We start from the raw sequence: 11,382 nt of genomic DNA, 5'->3' as shown, positions 1-11,382 counted from the left end.
TTTTTTTTACGTAAGTAATTTTTTTTTGACGAGACGTAAGTAATTAAACTTGTATAAAAATAACAACTTACAAGTACCGCTTAATTACTCTGTCAAATTTGCAGCTTTTAACTGGAATCAATTCCAAGTAGTCAGTGGCACATCAACCGTCAACAATAATGGGTAATGCTTAGCCCAGCAAGGTGCTGGACCAGCACAAAAATTTAATGATTATTAAATGTGTTTGGGGGGCCCTATCTTGTATTGGTTTGTATTTTGTACGTATAAACTTGTATGCCCCAAGTTCATACATAATTGGCGCGTTTTCCAAGACTGTTACAATATAGTTAGTACGTTATTTTGCAAATGGGGTTGATTTAATTCATCCAGAGACATAGATGAGAATCTAGGGTTCTTCATCTCATCTTCATCTGTTGAATCCTCATCTTCTTCAGCCCCCATTGTCATCTTCATTTCTCAAAATTGCAGATTCTCGTTGAGTCGTCATCTTCTTCGGCCCCCATTACTCATTTGTTGTCTCAATAATAAAGGGTTTTTGGGGTTGAAGATGAGGGGATAAATTGGATAATTGGGGTAAAAGCGCGTCAATGGTGGGTGGATTTAGCAATGTGGACATCAATGGAGCTGATTGATAGTGTTCGTTGCTATTATAACTTAGTTTGCGAGAATTAGGTATGACTCTGTTCTTGGGATTAATTTGATTATTGGATTTGTGCATTTTTGGAATTTGGGTTCTAGTCTGGAACATATATTTGTTAATCTAGCATGTTTCACAAATGACAATATTAATTATCACAGATGACAATACTTTTATTACTGTGGACAATGTTGTTTATTGCTCAAATTATTAGTTAGCTTAAATTATAGGTTAGGTTAGGATTAATTGTACACACAAATTCTATTAATTGTAAACAATATTATTTATGACAGTAGACAATATTCTTTAGCTAAAATTATTGATGCTTAGCAGGTTAAGTAGTTGGCATTAATTGTACAATATAATACATTAAAATCTCATGAAAGTTTGAAATAAGTGTAGGATTGATTTACAAACATACTGGCTTTTTATGAGACTTGTTATTTAGATTAATTTTTAAAGATTAATTCTTAACTTATGGTAAAATAATTTATTGAAGGTTGAGGCAGTGATGTTAAGTTCAGATGTTGCAGAAGTTGTTTGTGTTTCATTGTCTCATAGTGATGAAGGTGGTGCAATGGATTTGATAAACTTTGAGGAAGGGGTTGGTGTTGATATTGGTGAATTATGTCCATATGAAGGTGGAGTGGGGATGGATAGTGTTGGAGGTGGAGTGGGGATGGATAGTGGAGGTGATGGAGGTAATATGGTGAATCTTAACATAATTAAAGTAGACCCACCTGAAGTGGGAATGATATTTGATTCTTGGGAAGAAGCTGATATGTACTATAATGCATTTGGCAAGCAGGAAGGGTTTGGTGTGGTTCTTGGCCAAAGTGCATACAAAACTCTGAAAGATGGTCGCAAGGTTAAAAGGGCTGTTACATGGAAATGTGAGTGTGCAGGTTTTCCAGACACCCGAAGGATGGTTGGTGGAAAAAGATTATCTAAGGAGTTGGAAGGGGAGCCGGTTGCAACAAAGAAGTCGAAAAATGTGGTTGCGAAGCCGGGATGTATGCTAGTTTAAGGGATCATGGTAAGTGGGAGATAGTAAGAGTGGAGTTGAAGCATAAACCCCATCAAGTATCACCTTCAAAATCAATGCTAGTGACAAAATACAGGTTGAAGGAGTTGGAAAAGATGCCTTATGTGAGGCGTAAACTGCATTTTGGAGACGATGTGGGGCTCCCCACTGCTACTATGCACAAGTGGTTGGCTAGTGAGAGGAATGGGGTTGAGAATATGCCCTTTACTAAGAAGGATGTGAATAATTTGATGTCAAGGGAGAAGAAGCTAAAACTGAAGGATGGGGACAACAATGCTATGATGAATTATTTCCTAATGATGCAAAAGAATAATAAAAACTTCTACCACATACATCGGTTGGATGCAACTGGGGTATTGCAAGATGTGTTTTGGGTTGATGCACGTAGCAGAGCCATATGAGGAATTCGGTGATGTAGTGTGCTTTGATACGACTTTTTTGTTGAATAAGTACGACTTGCCCTTTGCAAAAATTGTTGGAGTAAACCACCATGGGCAAACAATATTACTTGGATGCGCTCTCATATCCCATGAGGACACTGAAACTTTTACGTATGTTTGATTTTGATATGCTTTAATTTTGGTTATGTTGATCTTGATTTCCTTGTTTTTTAGTCTCTTTATCTCTGAACAAATTAAATTGAGGTAACCATGTTAATATTTTTTTCATATCTAACCATTTTGCTGCTTTATTTATGAATTACACAATGAAATGTGTATAATTTTAAATTATTCCAAACAAAGAGTATGACAAGTGTGTTTGTTTGTTAATGAAATTTGACAAAATTTGGCAAATTGTTTATATTAAAATGCGATTTTATGATTATATAAATCTTTATATGATTCTATTCTATAATTACAAGTTTTTTTTTCATATGTTATAATATATATTGTCATATTAATGTTTATATTGTTAATTTGATGTATAGACTGTCATATACAGTCGTATATACATGACAAGATTTTGCATTTTATTTATTCATTGTTAACAGGTGGTTGTTCAACACTTGGCTAGACGCTGTTGGTGGTACACCTCCCGTTGCTATCTTGACAGATCAAGATCCTACTATGCGCAAGGCTTTGAAAGTAGTGATGCCACAAACAAGGCATAGGTGGTGTTTGTGGCACATAACAGAGAAATTTGGTAGCAAACTAGGCAAGTGTGTAGGGTATCATGACTTCAAGGATGAGTTGAAAAATATTATCTATGATAGTTTATTTTTGGAGGAGTTTTAATTGAGGTGGAAGGAGTTTATTGTGAAGTATAAACTTGAAAGCAACCTTTGGCTAGCTGGTTTGTATGCAGAGAGAGAAATGTGGATTCCAACCGCATTGAAACATTTATTTTGGGTTGGAATGAGGACGACCCAGAGGTCTGAAAGCATTCACAATTTTTTTGATGAATTTTTTGATAGCCACACAGGACTCTGTGATTTTGCGGAGAAGTATGTTGCTGCAATGGAACAACGTATCCAATCCGAAAGGTTGGCAGATGCTAATTCGGGTGTTTACCTTCGTGGATTAGTAACTGATTTTAAAATTGAGGAGATGTATAAGAATTTATACACAGATGCAAAGTTTATGGAGATCCAAAAGGAGTGTAAATGGATGATGTACTGCAACGGCAGCAGCATGAGAGAGATATTAGAAGGTTACTTTGAACACTTGATAGTTGACAGAGTTTATGTTTGGAGTGAGTTTGATAAGAAGGAAAAGCCGATTGGCAAGTTTCGTACTTACCGTGTTCTATTTTTTAGTGAAAACAAAAGTGTTGAATGTGAATGTAAGTTATTTGAATGTAGTGGGATTTTATGCAGACATTGCATCAAGGTGTTAGAGTTGCAACAAATTTTTGATGTGCCTAGTATGTATATATTGGATAGGTGGAGGAATGATATTTTTCGAAAGCATACTAGGGTGAAAGTTGCGTTTCATGATCCCATAAAAACTGCTGACATAGTTCGATATGACAAGATGATGGTTGTCTTTGAGCCTATTTCAAATCTAGCAAGTGACAATGATGAAAAATGATGATGGTAATCGAGGGTTTGAAAGAATTGGAGATGAAAGTGAAAAAGAAAACTACTCCTGCCCTTCCTATGAGTAGTGTTGGGGAGACGGGGTTTAAGCTCACTCCCCCCAGTGTGAATAACAGTAGGAGAGCTTTAACTTTTGAAACTCCATCATCAGTTGGTAAGAGTGAGGTTGAAGGTGTTGTTGTTCACAGCATGGAACAGGTTCAACAACTTGGGCATCAAGATATTGTTGTTGGGTCAATTAAGGATCCTCGTAGCAAGAGGGGTGCAGGTACAATTCGTTATACTAGGTTTATGACGACATTTGAGGAGGTGCAAAGACAGAAGGAGTTACGTAGGAAAAAATATGAAGAAAAAAGGCTCGTGAAGAAAGAGAAAAACAAAAGGCAATTCACAAACAAAAGAGCAATGAGTGCGTTGCTAATTCAACTGATCTTGTGTGTATGCAGGTATAATTCAAAACCTATAGTTGTATTCAAGTATGTGAATTACAATTTCTTAAATGTACAATTTCTCTGGCCAGGTTAGTGAAGACACCGTTGGCAATGAATCATACTTAAGGAGGGGTGAAATGCATTTAGTAAGCTACCTATTTATATCATTGTATGTTACCCAAATTGTTATAGTTTTCCAAATTGTTACAGAGTTCATCCTTAATTGTTGTAGGCTTCTCTGCAACAACCTGTAGGTGATGACCAGCTTTTAGTTGATGATGAGTTTCTGGAGATAAATAATTCTAATAACGAAGACATCATTTCTATAGAAGACGAGTTCATACAGAGAAATGGTCTGCAGTGGGGTTGAACTTGGAAAACCACAATTTATTAATGTGTATTTGCTGAACTTGTTGTATTCATTGTAATGTTGATGATAGTTGGAGTTGTAGTTAGTTAGAACTTGTTGTATTCAATTAGAATTTGTTCCTGTGATTGTTAAGTACTGTTTAAATTAGACAGGTTGTTCTATCAAACCGCCGCAACTCCAAATATTTTGTAAAAATATGACAATATAAAATAGCAATATGATAATATGTAAGCCCTTTTTTGAAAAAACATGACAATACTACATTTACAATAATTCATTGTTGAAAGTCTTTGCAATGTGGTCTGGCTATTCTACAACTCCAACTTTGGCCCAATGCCAATTTTGGCCCAACTCCAACTTTGGCCCCAATCCCTATTCTGCATAATTATGTTATGTATGTTATATTGTCATTTTATAGTTTTTATTGTTAGGTTGATATATACACCTGTCATAATAATTAATATTTTATAATAAGGGGTTAATATAGTATACAATACACGTAGTTATGTAATTGATGTTATACTCTACTCAGTATAGATAAGTAATTTATATTATATTGTCATTATAAAATTTTTAATGTTAGGTTGATGTATACACTGTCATAATTAATTAATATGTCATAATAAGGGGTTTATATAGAATAGAGTATACACTTGCATTTCACTTAATAGTAGGATTAGTAATTCTAATATGGGATAGTAATTAGGATATAAGTTTCACTAAGGGCTTGTTCTCATTGACTGGACTCAGCTAAATTGAACTGAATTGAATTGCTCTGAACTGAACTGAATATTTTATAAGAGGAGGAAATTAGGAGATGAGCTGAACTGAACTGAATATTTTATAAGAGGAGGAAATTAGGAGATGAGCTGAACTGAACTGAACTGAACTAAACTAAACTAAACTAAACTGAACTGAACTGAACTAAATTGAACTGAACTGAACTGAACTGAACTGAACTGTACTGAACTCAGCTGAACTGAACTGAACTGAACTGTACTGAATTTCAACGTAAGAGAACAAACCCTAACTTACTTGACTATATGAGGTGATTTTCCATAAATTGAATTTGATTTTCAATTACATTATTTTTAATATAGCTTAACTATAACTAGGATTATTAATATTGATAATTGACATCTAACTTTCAAAAGATTTAATTTCAGTAAAAGGGAACTAAGAAGGATTCGACTAGGTTTAAGGGTCTCTTATTCAAACTTCTATTAAGATTCAATTAGATTAAGTTTAGTTTAGTTGCTTTTAGCTTATTCCTAGTTTCCTAAATACCTTTTGTCATAAATAATTACAAATACAATTCATTAAGATTTTATGTATAAGAAATTAGCTTAGTTTTAGTCCTAATCCAAATAGGGTACTAAACCAATTAAGTATACTAAGTATATTAATAATCCAACATTTTTATGTATAAGTTTTTTTACAATTCTAAATATAATTTTGTCATAAACTTGTGAATTACTATCATTAGTTAATATATGTATTGTTGTTAGATCATTGTGATTGGTCTGTTTAGGAAGGTTTGGATTGCTGACATGGGCGACTTATGCTTTTATCATATTTATTGGCACTTTGTGATTAGTGTATTCTGGTGCGAATGGATTGATGACATGGGATTGATGACATGGACTATTCAATAGAAGACCTTTTTGGAGGTTTGAATTTATTGTATACTATCATATTAACATTTACACTATTATGTTGACATATACACTGTCATTATTTACTGGGTTTATAGAATATGGGGTTTAAGGTTAAAATGTTTAAGGGTTGTTACTGGTTTTTGGAATATGGGGTTTAGGGTTAACAATTTTAAGGGTTGAAAGGGTTTAGTGTTGGTTAAGGATTGTGTATTATTGTTAATTGACATTTCTATCAAATTTGAAAAATTGGAACTAAAAATGATTAATTAGTGATTAAAGACTATATACGGATTAAAAAATATTAAAAATTAACTCAACTAATTATAAATTAACTCAACTAAAATGAACTAAATTGAATTGGATTAAAAAGGATTAAAAAGGGTTAAATAAGTATTGAATTATTACAAGGGATTGTTAGGATTGTTTAGTAATGTTAATCCAATTGAACTTATACTTTCACATTATAGTTTACATCATGATAATGAATACAAATCCAATTCCATCATAATCCAGTTAAACTTATAAGGTCAAGGATACTGTTATTATAACATATACATTGTCATATCTAAATTGACTTTTACAATTTAGGGTTTAGGATTAACAGAGGGTTTAGGGGGCTAATGAATCATGACTATCATTGTATTGTCATTTTGTGTTATGTTCATGTCTTATTTTTGATTTTTACTGTCGGCACATAACCATCAAGGACATAAAGTATTATTGTCAATTGTTTATCATAGTATCATTATGATTCTATTAGGATTCATTGGATAAATTACAAGTAAGATTACCCTTTCAGTTTAGGATTGTGGATAAGACAATAGAGATTACACTATAAACTATGTTTAGGATTATTGAAATCTGAGTTGAAATGAATTGAAATGCCCTGAGTTGAATTTCAACGTATGAGAAAAGGCCCTAAGTTGATTAGCTTTTCAATTACATTGCTTAACTACCATAACTGAACTGAACTTAACTTAACTGAACTAAGCTGAGCTGAACTGAACTGAACTGAACTGAATTTCAACGTAAGAGAACAGACCCTTAGTGCTGTTAATTGACATTAGGATTCAATTTGGCTCTAAAAGGGTCTAAAAATTATTCATAGGAATAAAGCAGATTCAATTAGGTTGAAGGGTCTCTTCTTTAAACGATTATTAATTTACCTTTAGTTAAGTTCAATTCAGGTCCAATCAGCTTTTAACTTAAATTCCTTTTCTTATAAGTAATTACATTCCCAAATAATTATAATTTTATTAGAGTTAACCTAAATTGAATTCAATTGAGTTTTTTGATTGATATGCATTACATTATGAAAACACTATAAAATCCATAATTTGTAGAGTATAACCTTTCAAGAATAACCTTTTGTCATAAGTAAAAGTTGTTATGTATGAGTTATTTTCATAATTGATTTTGTTGTTGTCACTTCTTAATGAGTTATTGTCATTATTAGATTTATCTACTGTCGGTAAATTTATTTGGATTCGTTTGTGGATGAATGCTTGTTATTGGTCAATTTTGGATCAATCGGATTGATAACATGGACGAGTATGTGATTGGTCTATCTTTTGAGGTCTGGGATTGATGACGTGGACGATTGTTCATGTGATTTGGCCTTGAAGGTAATTCAAGTTAGTTTAAATAATTGAAGTTAGTTAAATAATGGGTTTTGACTCTATTTAAACAATTCAAGTAAAAAATTAATGGGTTTTGACTTTATTTAAATTTGTGACATTGAATTTGACTTTAAGGGGTCTAGCTCCTGATCATATATTAATGGTTGTTATCCTATCTTTGGTTAAGGTTGTTATGTCCCTATCATATACTATCATATTGTGAACAACATTGTCATTTGTTATATTGGTTTTTTAATAACAGTTGAATATAGTTGTAATTGTCTACCTCCTATTCAACAATCCTAAGTGATGATAATTGAACATATTTTGAAATTACAGATAAATACTCTTAGATCATTAACTAAGTAAGCATTAAACTAAATTATTATTTGAAGTAATATATCCTTGTTTGGAGTACTTTAGAACAAACATTTTCTTTTAACTTTATTTATTTCCCAAAAGTTGTCAAAATGTGTAAATGCAAAAAATTATTATCTCCTTTTACATACATGAAAATTGTGTCAAAAATTATGTCCGAAACTTATGCTATCAAAATTGTGTCAAATATTGATGCGAAATTTCACTTTTACATATTGATGCGAAATTCAGAACATGTATAACTCTACATCAATTAAACAAAATTGTAATGCACACTTACCCCAAGCTTCCCATAATCACGACTCTCCAACCGATCTTCCTTTTCCGCTTTCTTGATTTCATCTGTTGTCCACACTTTGATGCGTGGGTAGACATCCCACTGTACTGGAATCCTTTGTAGTCTATCCAAATACAAGATCTGCATTGCATTTGTAAAACATGCATCAAAAAATAATACAAAAAAAATTAGGATGAAAAATTATTAATAAAAAAAATAAACTACACTTACCACCAAAAAATATGTACACCCTCCAAGACAGGATGCCCACTCATCCGCATAGAACCTCTTACTAAAACCATGTAGAGCGTGGAGCAACTCATCCAAGACTAGAGTACACCAGTCATACTTCTTCGGGTTCTGAGAAGCTACGGCAACCGGGTGCATTTGCTTCTTGCTCACTCTATGGCAGGATGTTGCACAAAGAATGTTAAGCATTAACAACACAAAAACCTGCTTGAACTCTTCCTCATCACCTATAGGGGCCTCAACTGCGTTTAGTAGAGTGTTCCTATAAATACCAGAAGTGTCGTTCCCCATAGGAGTGCTGTACTTGTCATATATGTAGGCTTCTAAAGCCTCATCAACACACTTCCTAGGAAGAGGTTTTTTCCCCTTCGGAAGTCCAAGAACCCAACGCACTTGGACTGCGTTCAACCGAATTTCTTTTCCATCGACGGCCACCAGAGTTTTATTCTTCACATCTACTCTGGTAGCAATCCAATATGATAAGTTCCGTGGGAGACTTTTCCCGGCACAATACAACAACTTTCCGAACCCCATATCGGAAACAATGTGCCTCTTGGTAGGGTCAAAGGTAGCAAAAACCCTCCCTAAAGTCTCCATGGCACAGTTCACATTAGACATTGTCTACAAAATGAAAAAACATAACATAATCAGCAACTTAAATAATTAATAAGACAAACAAGCCAACATAAAATGGAGAGAGCATACTAATTTGTTAAAGGATTAGTAAGACAAACAAACAAGACATAAACAAAATCAGCAGTGGAAAAGGATTAATAAGACATATAAGACAGAAGGAAAATCAGAGAACATAAGCATTTAGTAAATTTTAGGATGCATGTATCATGACTGATGTATACAAAGAAACAACTCAGAATTATGTATATAGTAACATAGGATGCATGTATCATGACTGATGTATACAAAGAAACAACTCAGAATTATGTATATACTCAAAATTATTATCAAATTTCTCACCTAACTCAAACATTATATTATATGAAACACAATCAAGGGGTAGATGTAAACATGTAGTAAAGAAGAACAAAGAACAATTATAGATCATTCGGACTGCAAGAGACTAATCTTCATTTAAGGAAACCATAAATCATACTTGATATCATCTTCCTAAAGGCAATGTAATATCTTCTATAAGAAGATTGATCTTCATCTAAGGAAACCATAAATTCACCTGACACCTGGACACAAACTATATAGCAACAAAGTATGTGCTTAGCTCTTCGTACCAGATCACACATCTTATTCCTCTTCAAAATATATCATTCTCTGTTAATTTAACCAAGAGCAAGGTCAAACCCTTTAAGAATTGGCAATTATACAATGATATAATCACACTTTATGATATTACTATTATCTCATTAATTGTATGATTAAGATTATTTGATTTGATGACATGAAAATGACAGCTTTACTTATCTTTACTCTACTCACAACAGTGGAAAGTGTCCACCAAACTCAAGTCACTTGCTCTATACATGCTTCCACGAAAACAAGAAAAAGAATACCTCCCTACATATTTTGGTGTTTGCAAGGTATACCTTCTTGTGTTGGTAATAGGTTGCTATTAATTTGTCTGCCTCTTTCACTTGACCTCCCACACTTTTCGAATTATCCTATTAGGATAAACAAAAATATAAGCAAGAGTTAGTGTTGTTTATCAGAATATAGTATCCAAATATATGCCTATATAAGTAACCTTACAAATAAAAACTTCCACTCACCACATACACAGCAGGATCAAGTGCCTTTGTACCACGATACGATTTATTTCTAGCTATCCGACAATTGGAATTCAGACTTGGTTCCTACACATACGATCATATTGTTGCATTACAAAATACTAAAATTACAATATAAAATTACAATATTAAAGTACAAATAATCCAAACATTATAAAATACTATAACCAAATTACAAAATTAAAGTACAAATAATCCATACACTTTCATCATCTTTCTCATTCAGTTTTCCCTTCAACTTTTGCTTGCCCAACCCTTTTTCCTTTTCCTTTTTTTTGCCTTCGCCTTCTCTTTTATCTCCTTGTGAAGGGCAAGGACTTCACTCGTCATGCTTTCTGAATCAGCACTGAAACCTTCCGATTCTGAATCTGACTTGGGACTGAAGTCAGAATCAGATTCAGATGTCGAAGGTTGCTTGTCTTGCATTGACTCCAGTACATTTTGATTTTTTTATTGTCTTCTACTACCTGCATGCATACATAGGGATATGGATATTTAGCAACAATTCGAAGTGGCAGAAGTTATGACATAAACCTCATAAAACAATCATATGCAGCACAATAAGTCTCTAGAATAATGGATATCAACCAACAGTGTATTCCTACTTTAGTGCTTCTCACTGGTAAGAGGCTAAGAGCTAAATCATGACCAGCAAAGTAAGACCTTAGGAAGCATATAGTTCATACATAATAAGTGAGGACACACACAAGACAAATTTTATGGCCACTAAGACATGAAATAAGCTAAAATATAAACATATTTATTCACCTTCCCAAACGATATCCCCCAAAATTCGAGCAACAAAATTTGAGTACTTGCAATTTTAGTATACTCGACAAAACTAAACAATCATAGAAATGCAAAATTATTGAACACATACATGAGAAATCAAAACCAACCCACCAAAAATTAACTAATAAAAA

General features: G+C 33.1%; 1 protein-coding gene and 1 long non-coding RNA gene across 2 annotated transcripts; one reads left to right on the top strand and one right to left on the bottom strand.

The window, feature by feature from the left end:
• Window positions 1-1,148: 1,148 nt before the first annotated feature.
• On the top strand, window positions 1,149-3,712 carry LOC145640145 (protein FAR1-RELATED SEQUENCE 5-like). The gene is made up of 5 exons (XM_081691454.1): window positions 1,149-1,650; window positions 1,746-2,035; window positions 2,133-2,233; window positions 2,674-2,841; window positions 3,097-3,712. The coding sequence occupies exons 1-5, from the start codon at window positions 1,149-1,151 to the stop codon at window positions 3,710-3,712; spliced, it is 1,677 nt and encodes a 558-aa protein (XP_081547580.1).
• Window positions 3,713-10,271: 6,559 nt separating this feature from the next.
• LOC145641027 (uncharacterized) lies at window positions 10,272-10,897 on the bottom strand. The gene is made up of 3 exons (XR_014115107.1): window positions 10,662-10,897; window positions 10,442-10,525; window positions 10,272-10,333 (listed from the first exon to the last, which is right to left on the bottom strand). It is a non-coding gene; the product is annotated as an uncharacterized LOC145641027 (long non-coding RNA).
• Window positions 10,898-11,382: the final 485 nt, after the last annotated feature.

This window comes from Chenopodium album, chromosome 7 (genome assembly GCF_948465745.1).
Source record: "Chenopodium album chromosome 7, dcCheAlbu1.1, whole genome shotgun sequence".
In the NCBI taxonomy this organism is placed as follows: Eukaryota; Viridiplantae; Streptophyta; class Magnoliopsida; order Caryophyllales; family Amaranthaceae; genus Chenopodium; species Chenopodium album.
This window is presented reverse-complemented; position numbering and strand designations above follow the sequence as displayed.